The sequence below is a fragment of the Pipistrellus hanaki genome (genome assembly GCF_964339955.1).
Source record: "Pipistrellus hanaki genome assembly, chromosome: 11".
Taxonomy (NCBI): domain Eukaryota; kingdom Metazoa; phylum Chordata; class Mammalia; order Chiroptera; family Vespertilionidae; genus Pipistrellus; species Pipistrellus hanaki.
This window is the reverse complement of record NC_140513.1, coordinates 68167784-68181390: the sequence shown is the minus strand read 5'-3', so window position 1 is coordinate 68181390 and position 13607 is coordinate 68167784. Positions and strand designations below refer to the sequence as shown.

Sequence of the window (13607 nt, the reverse complement as noted above, 5' to 3'; positions counted from 1 at the left end):
TGTGTGTGTGTGGGGGAACGAGTGTTTTGTCAACATCCTTTGATGATATGCATTTCTTAAAATCATTCAAGTTGCAAATTCCTTCAAATGTTTTCTCATGGGAAGCCCTTAGTCATAGATTTTCTGAGTCAGAGCTGGCACTTTTTTTCTTTTTGTGGAGTTTGCACTTTTCAAAAGTTATCTCTGTATGTTGCCATTCGACCTTCCAGAAAGGAGGCCTCATTGAGGGTCCCTCTACCACTCAGCCCTGGCCTTCTCCCTTTACCATCATTGCTGGGAGTCTCCAAATCCTCGTGGCCCCGCCCTCCAGCCCTCGGCCCCGCCCTCCAGCCCGCGGCCCCGCCCTCCCAGCCCGCGACCCCGCCCTCCAGCCCGCGGCCCCGCCCTCCCAGCCCGCGACCCCGCCCTCCAGCCCGCGGCCCCGCCCTCCAGCCCGCGGCCCCGCCCTCCAGCCCGCGGCCCCGCCCTCCAGCCCGCGGCCCCGCCCTCCCAGCATGCCTTGCGCATCTCCAGACGTGACTCCCGCGGCGCGGGCTGGGTCTGTTGTGGTTGCCGCTCCGCGCTCGGTGCAGCGCAGGCGTTGCCGCTCTGGGGTGACTGCCTCCGGATGAAGCGCCCTGCGGCGTGGCGGCGGGGGCCTCGGGGAAAGCACAGAGGAGGCCGGCGCCGTCCCCAGCTGCACTTGGCCGCCGGCCCACGACGCTTGGAGGCCGCCCAGTCGCTGGGCAGCCCGGTCCGGGCACAGGAGGGCGGGCGATGGACCAGTACTGCATTCTGGGCCGCATCGGGGAGGGCGCCCACGGCATTGTGTTCAAGGCCAAGCACATAGAGGTGAGCTGGGCCCGCGCGGCTCCCGGGCTTCCCTCCTTGGGCCGCATTCCTCTCTCTCTGGGAGGTGTACCTGTTCTCCGAACCCAGGCGTGGGCCATTGCGCCGGCCTCCCCGTCTCCCTCCTCTCGCCGTGTGTGCCCATTACTTTAACCCCTTTAAGGGCTGGGGGTGGGGGTGGAGGCGTCCAGACTGGCCAGCTGCATCCCACCAATGTCCCCTAGGAGCGTGCTGTGAATGCCCTGAACTGTCTGATTTCCCTCCAGGAGGGATGGGGGCACTTTCCATCTCACGAGGGCCTCAGGCCTCTGCGTCTCACCCAGAGGGCGCGTTTCTCGCCCCCTAGCCAACCGTTCCCTGGGAAACGGGGTGGCAGTGTCTGCCTTCCGTCCTGCACAGACTGGAGAGATCGTTGCCCTCAAGAAGGTGGCCCTGCGGCGGCTGGAGGATGGCATCCCCAACCAGGCCCTGCGGGAGATCAAGGCCCTGCAGGAGATCGAGGACAATCAGTATGTGAGTGAGGCCGGTCCGGGCATCTCCTCCAGCCTCTACTCACTCCCACTCTGGAGGACCTACCCCTTCTCTACTGGCTCATATGCTCCCTCCCCCACTTCTCCCCCCCACTTCCTTTCTTATCCACGTATTCACTCTTAATTTACCAATTACTTCATTCCTCACCCACTCACTTTCTTGTTCATCCACTATTTCTTTCTGTACTCATCCATCCATTCATGAACTTTTGCCTTATTTCTCAAACCTGTTTAGTGATTTTTAGTAGCAATGATAACTGCCACCTGTTGAGCTCCTGTTATGTTCTGCAGGCTGGGTTCGCTGCTTGGCCTCCATTGTCCTTCTGAGTTTTCTAAGCTACTCTGCCAGGGAGGTTCCAGGATCTACCTCTCAGACCAGGGAGCAGGGCCAGCCACCTGCGTGGTATGGGGGCTCAGCTTGTCTGCGAAGGCTTTGGCCCAGGTCTGATTGAGGAGTCCGGATGTTTTAACTCTGGGGCCTTTTGTAGGCCCTACCCGGGGCTGGGCACTGGCAACGGGGAAAACTGCCCTCAGCGGGCTCTTGAGAAGTGAGGTGCGGGAAGGGAGACGGACAGAAGCTACAAGGCCCAGCAATGTGGTTTGTGCTGCGACAGGACTGGGAGGAGCTGTGGGCACATAAAGAGGGACATCTTATATTCCAGCCTCATTCTCCTTGGCTCTCTCTCTTGTCCATGTCAGGAGTAGAGAATGTGCTCAGTTTTCCGGGAGTGACAAGGGTGGGTCGACCTTGGATAAGCCATACTCTGATTTGTTCCTTAATCTCTGAAGCTATATATTGGGTGACAAAGGCATGCTCTAAGACTATTTGTCATCCCGGGTTTATATGAAAACATTATGTGTGTATGTGACTGTGTGTCTGTATGCCGTATCTATTGTGAAGTCTGAGGGAATATACTCGGGTTGATTATAGTAGGTAGGATTTTCTTTTTGCTGTTTTTTAAAAAAAGTAATATTCGCCTTAGCTGGCTTGGCTTAGTGGATAGAGCATCAGCCTGCAGACTGAAAGGTCCCAGGTTCGATTCCAGTCAAGGGCACATGCCTGGGTTGTGGGAATCGATCCCCAGTAGGGGGCTTGCAGGAGGCAGCTGATCAATGATTCTCTCTCATCATTGATGTTTCTCTATTCTCTCTTTCTCTCTCTCTCTCTCTCTCTCTCTCTCTCTCTCTCCCTCTCTCCCTTCCTCTCTGATATTAATAAAAATATATTTTTAAAAAATTTTAAGTAATTTTGTGTATCATCTGAATGTATGTGTGTGTTTCACTCTGTACTAGTAAAATGATATGTACTAAAAAAATGATATGTACTCGCCTCAAAATCAGAAAAATAGCAGTAAGGCCATTCTCGTTTTTTCGAGGAGAGTAACAGGGCTTGCTGACAGCACGGGTGTGGCCACCTGGAGGCTGGTGACGAGGCCCTGCATCCTGTGATCAGCAGGCCTGAGCTTCTGTCTTTGAAACACTCTAGATTTCACCCTGCCCAGATCACTGTCACCTTTCACCAGAACAACCACAGCAGCCTTCCCGCTGCCGCCCTGCCCCACAGCCAGAAACATGGAGGTGAAGGTGTCCATTCTCAGTGGCTTGTCTTCACACGCCCACCCCCTCCAGCCTCTCTTTTCATTCATTCAGCACAGCTTCGTAAGTGTCCCTCCCATCTAGGCTTTGGGGCAGAAGAGAACAAAGGGCCTTCCCACTTGTACATGTCCCTCCCTCCAGCCTCCTCTCTGTTCTTGCCTCTTGGTTTTGTGCTTGCTGTCTGCTGCCCAGAGCTCCTGTCCAGCTCCTTGTATAACCAACCCACCCCATTCTTTCTCCTCTGTCCTCATTAGCACCATTTGTCAGTAGTCTGTTCCCCTGTGCTGTGAGCTCCTAACGGCCCCTTTTCTTGCTCATTCCTGAACAGCCCAACCCCTGTCACCTGTGGGCCCTTAGTACATATGACGTGTCTCCAACTGTCACAGTTCTGAGGAGTAGTGATCGCCTTTTCTTGGTGCTGGGATTTAATGGCCCCCTAGAGGAAACTGGAGGAGACTTGAATTCCTGTGTGTGTGTCTGCATGTTTGGGTGGGTGTTAATTTTTCAGTTTGTGGGCTGTGTGGGGGAACCAGACATAGCCCTAAGTGACCTTCCACCTCCTTTTCCCTGAGTGTGAGTGGAGTGTTGGAGTGGGGGCCTGTTTTCTCCCAGGAGACAGGAACACAAGAGGGCACCCAGCTCCTTGGTCTCAGTTCAGATCTTACGTCACCTCCTCTGTCTGCCCTGTCCTCTGTGTGGGTTCCAGAGGGAGTCTGAGCCATATGAGTCGGGCTGACAGGATGCCCTGCCTGCAGGTGGTGCAGCTGAAGGCCGTATTCCCGCATGGGGCAGGCTTTGTGCTGGCCTTCGAGTTCATGCTGTCAGACCTGGCTGAGGTGGTGCGCCACACCCAGAGGCCGCTCGCCCAGGCACAGGTGAAGAGTTACCTGCAGATGCTGCTTAAGGGTGTCTCCTTCTGCCACGCCAACAACATCGTGCACCGGGTCAGTCCCAGCGGGGGTGGGGGTGGGCCTGAGGGCCGTGCACCGGGTCAGTCCCAGCGGGGGCCGGGGTGGGCCTGAGGGCCATGCACCGGGTCAGTCCCAGCGGGGGTGGGGGTGGGCTTGAGGGCCGTGCACCGGGTCAGTCCCAGCGGGGTTCGGGGTGGGCCTGAGGGCCGTGCACTGGGTCAGTCCCAGCGGGGGCCGGGGTGGGCCTGAGGGCCATGCATCTGATCAGTCCCAGTGCGGGTGGGGGTGGGCCTGAGGGCCGTGCACCGGGTCAGTCCCAGTGCGGGTGGGCGTGGGCCTGAGGGCCGTGCACCAGGTCAGTCCCAGCGGGGGCCGGGGTGGGCCTGAGGGCCGGTTGGATTGGGTTGGACTAGCCCTTGGAGAAGACAAGGCCAGAGAGGGGGAGAGAGGGGGTGGGCCTGTGGGTGAGCACTCTGGGTGTGTCCTGCAGCAGGTGGGAACTTGGGCTGACCCAGGCGCTCAGCCTGCCACGCCACCAAGGTCCTCCTGGGGCACTGGAGAACGGATGCTTCCTTTGGTGCTCTCAGGACCTGAAACCAGCCAACCTGCTCATCAGCGCCTCAGGCCAGCTCAAGATAGCGGACTTCGGCCTGGCCCGGGTCTTTTCCCCAGATGGCAGCCGCCTCTATACGCACCAGGTGGCCACCAGGTAGGGAGGGCGGCTCCCAGGCAGGACCTAGCGGTGCTCCCCCTGGGAAAAGATGCTTCCTGCCTCTCTGGACATGGCTCGTGAGGCTGGTATGGGGGCCAGGGTGACCTGGGGCAGCCTCCTGTCGGGCTGGTGACTTGGCTGTGACCACCTACCCTTCTCTTGCAGATGGTACCGAGCCCCCGAGCTCCTGTATGGTGCCCGGCAGTATGACCAAGGGGTCGACCTCTGGTGAGACTGTGGGCTGGGCAAGGGGGGAATGTGGGTGGAGGAGTCGCCTTTTCCTCTCTAAGCGGCTTAGGGGTGTTTTCCTGCCGTGAGCTCCAGGCTGCCCTAGGCTGTCTCCCCCGGTTTGGGATCGGGTGTCTCTGAGGCGTTGGATCAGTGTTCCTCTTCAGGACATTTTGGAGCTGGATGGGGGCGGGTGGGATCGGAGTGGTTGTCCCAGTGGGAAGTTTCCTGAGGTGTGGCGCCTCTAGCTACTGTGCAGGGAACTGGAGTCCAGGATGCGAGGGCCTTTGCGATCTCGAGGCCTGGGTCCCTGGGGAGTAGGGCTCTGAGCCTTTGCTTGAGACAGTGGCGTACACATGCCTGAGAGTGAGGTGTGGCTGTGGAGGTCCGGCGGGAATGTGAGGGGGTGGCTGTGTGTCCCAGAGTGGGGAGCTCTGGGAAGCTGGGAGCTGCTGTACATTGGAGGCGGAGACCTGCTTGGAGGGGGGTTATGCTCTGGTCAGGCAGGAGCTCTTTGACTGTGGGGCTCCGTCTTGGCCGTGAGCCCCCTAGGCTACGTTGCGCATTCGTGGAGAGGTAGTGCTGGTGTGAGGAGACGTGTGTCCGCGGTGGGGAGTGATGGAGCTGGTGTGAGTAGGCCTGTGTTTAAGGTGTGAGACCATGGAGCTGGTGTGCGGAGACCGGTGCCCGTGCTGTGAGTCTGTGAGCTGTTTGGCTTCTGTATCTGCAGGGCCGTGGGCTGCATTCTCGGGGAGCTGTTGAACGGGTCCCCGCTTTTCCCAGGGGAGAACGACATCGAACAGCTCTGCTGTGTTCTTCGCATCTTGGGCACCCCTAGCCCTCAAATCTGGCCGGTTTGCAAGGGCCCTCAGTGGGGAAGAGAGGGGGAGGTGCCCTTCATTCCCCCCAGTAACCGGTGACTCCCCTCTCCTGTGCTTTCTCTCTTTTGGCCCCATGCCGCCCTGAAGTCCCAGACCGCTGTCCTGGCCCAGCTTGGGGGCTCTCCCTCCCTGCTGTCCACTGTCCCATCCTGCCTGCCCCTAGCACCTGCGGTTCTCTCCCAGTTGGGGGTGGAGGAAGCTCTGGAAAGGGTGGAGGCCCGAGGGACATAGGTTCTGAGGACTGAGGACTGAGGACTGAGGGAGCGTGTGAAGACGAGCGATGGGGTGAGAGAGGGGCACACGGATGAGGCAGCAGCAGTAGCCTGAGCAGGTGGGCGACAGGGAGCGAGGACTGACCGAGGAGCCGGTGGCAGTGCTGTTCCTGAGCGCCCATTCTCCTAGGAGATCACGGAGCTGCCCGACTACAACAAGATCTCTTTTGAGGAGCAGGCGCCGGTGCCCCTAGGGGAGGTGCTGCCGGACGCCTCTCCCCAGGCCTTGGACCTGCTGGGCCAGTTCCTCCTCTACCCTCCACGCCAGCGCATTGCAGCCTCTCAGGTAGGGTGCCCCATGGCCCTGACCCTCCTCACCCATGCTCATGTGACTCAGGAGGTCAAGGTCCTTAGAACGTGTGCTGGGGGCTCGGAGCCACCTGCTTCTCTTGAGCAGACCCAGAGGGGCTGCGGGCAGGACAGGGTGGCCCATTGGAAGGTGTGCCCACCTCACAGAAGACAGCACCTCCGGTTACTGGTGACTCGCTTCCTCGTGCCTTCATTCCTTCAGCAGGAATGACCACTCAGCACAGGCATATTCCAGGCGCTGCCCCGGGCCTTGGTCCAGAGCGGACGAGTGGTCATGGCCCATTCCTGTGGGGTCTCTACCTTGTGGTGAGGCAGGGCACCCAGGCAGTGGGGCTCAGGCTTCCTGGAAGATAGGTTAAAGCACGGGAGGGGTTTTCTCATGAGAGATGATGAGGCCCGGAGAGGAGCACCGGGCAGGACGGGTTGTGGCAAGGAGGCAGGGAAGGCCGCGGTAGAGGGGGGGTGGGGTGGAAGGGGGCGCAGTATGGGCCAATGGTGTCAGAGTCTCTGTGGCTTGTACCACTCCCCTCCCCACCTCGGCACTAGCAGTGTGTGTCCATGCATGCGCCTGCCGAGTACCACCATGTCACCAGTGCCTGCAGAGCATCCTGAGACCAACTTAGCGCTTCTCAGCCCCAGTCTAAGTCCCTCCCCATTGTTCCCAGAATCTCCTCCTGCCCGTTCAGTGTCTCCTCCCACCCGGCAGAGGGCGTGACCTTGTGCTGCAGGGCCCTCCTGTGTGGCTCCCTCAGAGAGCCCAGGCCCTGCTGGCCCACAGGAGTCACGGGCTTGCGGCTGTTAGCTCTGTGACTGCCTGTGACTCGCCCCCAAGGCCCACTCAGGGCCTTCCAGCGTCCGTGACCGCCACATGGACCGGTCCCTCGAGGAGTTGCTGTTGAACCCGCTCTGGCACCAGGGCTCCCTCTGTGTCCTAGGATCTGTGCACTTCCGTCCCCGGCCTCACGTACTCCTCTCTCGTCTTTGTTCAGTGCCACCTCGCAGGGCCTCATCCACCGCTGCAGGCCTGCACCTCTTCAGCACTAGACATTTGACACACTGACTCTCTTCCCTGTGTTGTTTATGTCCCCCACTCCCGGCACGTGGAGGTCTGTGCACTCCTAGCCTCTGGAGCCGTGCTCAGTCAGCACTCAGAAGTGAGTCAGATGAGCGGGTGAAAGAGCAAGCCCTGCAGGGCAGCACTTGTCTCCCTGGCTCGGGAAGTGAGCTGCGGCTGGGACAGGGAAGGTTTGGTTTCTATAAGCTGTTCCTTCTTGTCACCCCCAGGCCCTCCTGCACCAGTACTTCTTTACAGCTCCCCTGCCTGCCCACCCTTCGGAGCTGCCAATTCCCCAGCGCCCATGGGGACTGGCCCCGAAGGCCCACCCAGGGCCTTCCAACGTCCATGACTTCCATGTGGACCGGCCCCTCGAGGAGTTGCTGTTGAACCCAGAACTGATTCGGCCCTTCATCCCGGAGAGTTGAGATGCTGGACCAGGCCCCACTGGCCTGTGTTCCAGAGCCTCTTGTCCTTCGGCTCCAGTCTCAACTCACAGCCACACTACAGCCACACTGGGCTCACTCCTTACCTGGTCCTGTCCCAGCCAGGCAATGAGGATGTCCAGCCCCAGCAGAGACGGAGGCCCGAGGCTGACATACCACCAGAAAGGGGCAGAGCGCCCACTACCGTGCTGGCCATGGTGCTGCTGCTCCAGGCCCTGTCTTTCCGGCCTGGTGAGCACCGAGTAAGATGTCTTCAATTCAGAAACCCAAGGGGGAAGGGAGGTTTGGTTTGCTTTTCTTTTCAAGGATGTTAAACACGACTTCAGTTTTGAGATTTATTATAAAAATCCCAAGGAGTTCTGCCTGGTGTCTGCCTTGGAAATTCCTATCAAGGGAAGTGGCCGAGGTGTCATCCTCCCTGGTCTTCGTCCTCTGTGGTGCCTGGGAACGTGACCCCATTCATGGCTACTAACTTTGGGGGCTTCTTAGGGGCTTTACACGACGGATCTTCCATTTGGAGGTGACCTGGCAGAAGTCCAGGCCCAAGTATGGCTCAGGTTGTGAACCAAACACCTTAATCTGGTTTACTAGACAATCTCCACTTTTGGCGAAGGGTGAGCCAGAATCAGTTGTGCCATCTTCTTCCTTAGAGAAGGAGACAGGCATTCCTGAAACTCATTTGTTAACTCAATAAATCACAATACAATTCCATCTGGCTCTTGTTTTTTTATTTAATAATTTGGTAAGACAGTTGTAAAATATATGGAAATGTAAGTGTTGAAAGGAAGTAGAAATAATAATGAAAGGGCTTACCTATTAGATACCAAGACTTGTCAGAGGGCTGTAATAATGGAGACAGTGGTGTTGGTCCAAGGATAGATAAAAACAGGCAGATTAGAGAAATTTAATCTTAGTAATCTTTTATTCTTAAAACTAGAGGCCCAGTGCATGAAAATCCATGCACTGGGGGTTGGGGGTGGTCCCTCAGCCTAACCTGCCCCTCTCACAGTCCAGGAGCCCTCAGGGGATGTCCTACTGATGCTTAGGCCCACTCCCCACAGCCTGGTCACTGTGCCCTGCTGGCCTACTCACCCCTCGCTGCCCCCCTGCCAACCTGGTTGCCCCATACAGCCTGCTGTTCAGTTGTTTGGTTGTCCCTCACTAACCCCCCTGTTGGAAGCTGCCCTTTGTCTTCACTAGCAGAGAGGTGTGGCCAAGGAGCCTGGAATGCTGGTGACCCTTGAGCCCAGGCAAAGGTCAGAGCTATGCACCCAATGGTAACTGAAGCAATTTCCTGATCAGATAGTCTTGTAAATCCTTACTGATAAGATAGTCTGTTTGTTGCTGGAATTGCCTGCCTAAGGGCTATAGGTGTATCCCAAATTGAATAAAAGATGGCAAGGCCTGAGCACAAGTAGAGTCCTTCCTGTTGCATTGGGCTCCTGCCTGGTCCCCCCAATTTCCATATTATTATTTCTTGTCTAGTTTCTGTCACTTGCATACGGCCCTTCTCCAGAGCCCGAATCCTGAACCAAGCGGGACATGGTCATCACACCCTCTGCTGGCCTGGTCACCCGATGCGCCTGCTGTTCTGTCGTTTCTGTGAGGGCATCCTGGCCAATTTCCATATTAGTATAGATATTCATTCTGTGTCCCATGTGAATAAACTTCTGTAAGCACTGAGGACAGAGGTGACTAACACTGCCACCTCTGCTTTTAGAGGGAATGTAAAACACAAACTCATTGTTGCTTTCTGGAGGGGAAAGTGACCATCTCATATGTCTTTAAAGATGTTTTCAGGATCTGGCCTCTGCCTGTTTTCTCCAGCCACATCTGTGTCAGAATGTCTAGCTCAATTTCTGTTAACTCACCTCCATATAAATGGGGACTTTTATCCATACCCTTGACCATTGACCCTCAAGCAGCCCCACCCACATAAGACCCTAAACCTTAACCTACCCTGACCTTGACCTTAACTCTGTCCTGACCCTTATTTATCACCCTGACTGACATACACTCACCTTCACCCAATTGTCAGACCCTTACCTAAACCTGACCTTGATCTTGGCATTGACTGTGACCCTCACCATAACTCTGACCCCACTTGTCATAGAACTTAACCTTTTTCATGAACTTCCCCATCACTCTCACAATAACATTGACCCTCACTAATTGTCATTCATACTTTGATCCTCATCATGACCCTGATCCTGATGCTTAACATGGCTGTCATACTTATCCTGACCTTGACTTACCTTTGACAGTGACTGTTACATGATACTCTTACTACACTTAATCTGATTGTGACTCAACTTCACTCTATCTCTACCCCTAGACTGAATTCTCATCTTAACAAGGACCATCATAGTCATCCACTCTAACCATAGAGCCTGACCTTGAACCACTCACACTGAAATTAGACTGCACTTCAAACCTTACCAGGCCCCTGATCCTACATTGACATTAACACAAACGTCAATTTCACCCTGACCTTGATCCTCATCCTAACACTGACCTTAGAGCAGAACCTGGACTCACACTTGGTTGTGAACTTGCCGTGAAATCAAACTTGACCATCATTATGATGACCATCATCTTCAGCGTGGTCAATGACCATGTCTTGACCCATCCTTGACCTTAAACCTGACAATAACTGGTAGGTGCAATAATGCTCATCCCTCAAAGATGCCATGTTCTAACCTATGAAAGTGTTGCCTTATGTAGCAAAAGGGCTTTGCAGATGTGATTAAGCATACAGACCTTGACAAGGGAAGAATATCTTAGATTATCCAGGTGGGTATATACACAAGAGAGAAGTGAAGGTAGGGGGTCTGAACTCCAGCAGCAATAAAAAACAAACCCCACATTGACTTAATTGACCTTGACAATGAACATCATGCTCCCCCTGAACTGACTATCCAAACCTTGATCTGGACCCATAACCTGACACTGACCCTAACTATCCTGAATATCAGATTCTGAATCCTGAATCCTACACATAATTGGACATTCACTGTCAACTCAAGCACAACTCTTAATCTTACCTCACCCTGACAATAACTCCCTGACCTCCAGCCTCTCACCGATCCTCTAATGGACACTCAACCTGACCCTGGTCCTGACCTTGTTCATGATCTTGAACTTAAACACCCTGGCCCTAAAATTTCCCTTACACTGATATGGACTATGAACCTGATTCTGACACCTTTTTCTCATCCAGATCCTTAACCTGAACTAGACACTTGCCCTCACTCTGATTCTGACCCTTATTACTCTGTCCCTCATCTTACATTCATCCTATGACTCTGACCTGCTCTGACCTTGACCTTGGTCATGACCTTCACCCTTACACTAACTGATCTGATGTGGCCCGGGCCAGGATCAAGTCTCCAGTGAAGTTCAAGGTTAGGGCCCAAGGCAAGGGTGAGGACCTGGTTAGGGACCATGATAAGGAAGGCATGAGGTTTAGTTAGGGCTAGGGTCTGGGCAAGCACCAGCGCCAACGTTAAGAGAGAGGCTGAGGGTCATTGTGAAAGTAAGGGTCAGGGCCAGGATGAAGTTCAGGGTGAGGGTGTCAGGATTAGGGTTAGGTGAAGGAACGAGGGGCTAATAAGGACTAGGGTGATGAGAGGGCAAAGTTGAGGAAGAGGGTCAGGATAGGGAGGCACATGGCAGGACCAGGGCCAGAGTGAAGGCCAGGTATGAACCAGGTGAGAGGGCCACGTCAAAGGTTAGGTTTAGAGGGGCGGGGGGAGGTGGAGGTGGAGGACTGGACACTTATTGGTAAGGGGTGAGACCACGGTGCAGGGCCAGCACAACAGCTAGGGGTCCAGAGGTGCGGGTTCGGGGCCACTGTAAGGTCCAGGGAAGGTGAGGACGAGGTGGATGTTGCTAGAAGGGGATCGGCGAGGGTCTGTGAGTGTCAGGATGAGGGTCAGGGCAAAGGTGAGACCAGGTGACGTTAGAGGCAGTTCCACGGCCAGGGAGTGGCATTAGCGCGGCCACAGCGCAGCGGGAGGAGCCGCGAGGAGCGGCGGACCGGCCCCGGATTGGCTTAGTGAGGCGCATGCGCGGCTAGCAGGGCGGGATCGCAGAGGCGGGCCGGGCGGGGATTGGCCCACGGGGCGGAAGCGCGGGAAGCGGGGCGGGCCCGGGACTGCGGAAGCGATGGGGCCGCAGCTGGGCATACACGAGCTGCTGCACGTCTTCTCCTTCCTGGAGGCCCGAGACCTGCTCCGTGCCGCCCAGGTGGACAAGGTAGCGCATCCGGGCTGGGGACGTGGCCCCTGAGTGCCCAAGGCGGCCCTTCTCGGTCCCGTTTCCCCGTCCGGGGTGGGGCTTTCGGCGACTGGAATCTGTGACCGGCAGAGGGCGCCCTGGGCCCGTAAGGTGGCTGCTGCCGCGGCCGCTGGAAAAGTCGCTCGGAAAGGCCCCCTCCCTGCCTACCGACCACCCGCGCGCTTACATCTGGATTTGCTGCAGAGATTAGTTTAGGGAGCGGTTTTCTGTCTGGAATTTTCCTCACTGGCTCAGCCCGAAAAGCCACGCCCCTAGCCCCTCCTCTAGGGGGCGACCTCTTCCTGTTTTTCTGCAGCCGTGGAGCCCGCACACTGCCTGGCTGTGCTAAGTTCCCATTGAGTGCCCTAGTCTCGCCTGGGCTTCATCCCTGGTGATGCCTGCTCTCAACTCTTCTTTCCTGGGACTCGGCACAGCTAGAAGTGCTTGTTTGTAGGGTGTATTTGGTAACTGCTCCCCCCGTTACTCATTCCTAAGAACAGGGGTTTTGTCTTTTACATCACAGACTCTTGGCGGCGGTGGTGAGACGACCTGGATTTGGCAACCTCGGTGCTTGAGTTCTGGCTAGGAAAGAATTCACAGCCAAGACTCAAACTATAAGAGAAAATTTACTTAGAAAATCACAGAGATAGAGTAAGTAATTAGTACGTAGAGGCAAAGAAAGGGCCCTTGAAGCTTTGAAGTGAGGATGGTAAAGTGACACCTGGGGGCCTGGGAAAGGGGAAGAAAGGCTCAAATGTGCTCCCTGGAGGGAGCGTCCTCCTTCAGGTTTTAAGCGGGGAGGTGTTAGGGGAGATTCCAAGGGAATAACTCGGGGGAATAGTCAGCAGCTTTTCATGTCCGTCCTTTCAGGGTCGGGGTCTCCACTGATTGGATGGCACCAGGGCAGGTGATCAGTATGCAATGCAGCTGGTCCCGAGGTCAGCTCTGCTGTTGCTTATCTGGTTTTGTTGCTTTTCTGGGCCTGGAGCTGAAATACAGCTAAGGCCTAGATGTTGTCTCGAGGGAGGAAAAGTTAGGGGCAGGGATCTAAACCAAGTGCCCAGAGATACGAAAGACCAGGGGGTCCAAACCACATGACCAGGGAAATGCTAGGGGAGGAAAAGTCACCCTGGGGAGGAGGGCCCACCCTGCAATTGTCAGTCGCTACGACCTTCTGTACCTGGCCCTTAGTCCCTGCTCTGCTCATGTCTGTCCGACTGCCTATCACACTCTCAATAAGTATTTGTTGAGTAAGTCTTAAAATAATTATTTTTACAAAAAGATTAATAAACAGATGATTACCTGAGTCCTATAATTATAATTTTAAATGTGTCAAGTAAAATAGTGGTTTTTTAACCCCATGTTCACCACTAAGGTGAGTATCTCAGTTCCAGGACGTCCACGTGGTCCCACACAGGGAGGGAACTGCACCCCTGGCTGCTTCCACAGAAGCCGAGTTTGAAAGGGGTGTGCCCTAGGCTTTTTTACAGCACCAACATCCCAAGTTGTAGATCCCCTGTTAGGTAAAGTGAGGTCAGTAATCCCTGCCTCAGGGTGTACAG

At 55.6% G+C, this 13607-nt stretch overlaps 2 protein-coding genes across 11 annotated transcripts in view; both read left to right on the top strand.

Moving 5' to 3' along the window:
• The first annotated feature begins 498 nt into the window (after positions 1 to 498).
• Positions 499 to 8476, top strand: CDK20 (cyclin dependent kinase 20). Of its 2 annotated transcripts, none has more exons than XM_084898576.1 (8): positions 499 to 831; positions 1228 to 1341; positions 3710 to 3898; positions 4453 to 4574; positions 4743 to 4805; positions 5536 to 5659; positions 6092 to 6244; positions 7552 to 8476. In XM_084898576.1, exons 1-8 carry the CDS (start codon positions 757 to 759, stop codon positions 7747 to 7749), a joined length of 1038 nt encoding a protein of 345 aa, XP_084754702.1. In that variant the 5' UTR covers positions 499 to 756; the 3' UTR covers positions 7750 to 8476. The 2 variants fall into 2 exon arrangements, with proteins under 2 accessions (XP_084754702.1, XP_084754701.1); XM_084898575.1 differs by having other exon boundaries at positions 6089 to 6244.
• A 3424-nt stretch (positions 8477 to 11900) lies between these two features.
• LOC311630173 (F-box/WD repeat-containing protein 12-like) overlaps positions 11901 to 13607 on the top strand; it is a 55445-nt gene continuing 53738 nt past the window's right edge. For 4 of the 9 annotated variants that reach the window (XR_014796334.1, XR_014796338.1, XM_084899028.1 and 1 more), the window contains exon 1: positions 11901 to 12024. Coding sequence is in view for 2 of the 9 variants with exons in the window: in XM_084899028.1 (XP_084755154.1) it covers positions 11935 to 12024 (90 nt within the window). In the remaining 7 variants the exon portion in view is untranslated. Of the gene's footprint in view, positions 12025 to 12568; positions 12697 to 13607 lie in introns of all 9 variants that reach the window. The other 5 variants (XR_014796335.1, XR_014796337.1, XR_014796339.1 and 2 more) reach the window with 3 other exon arrangements.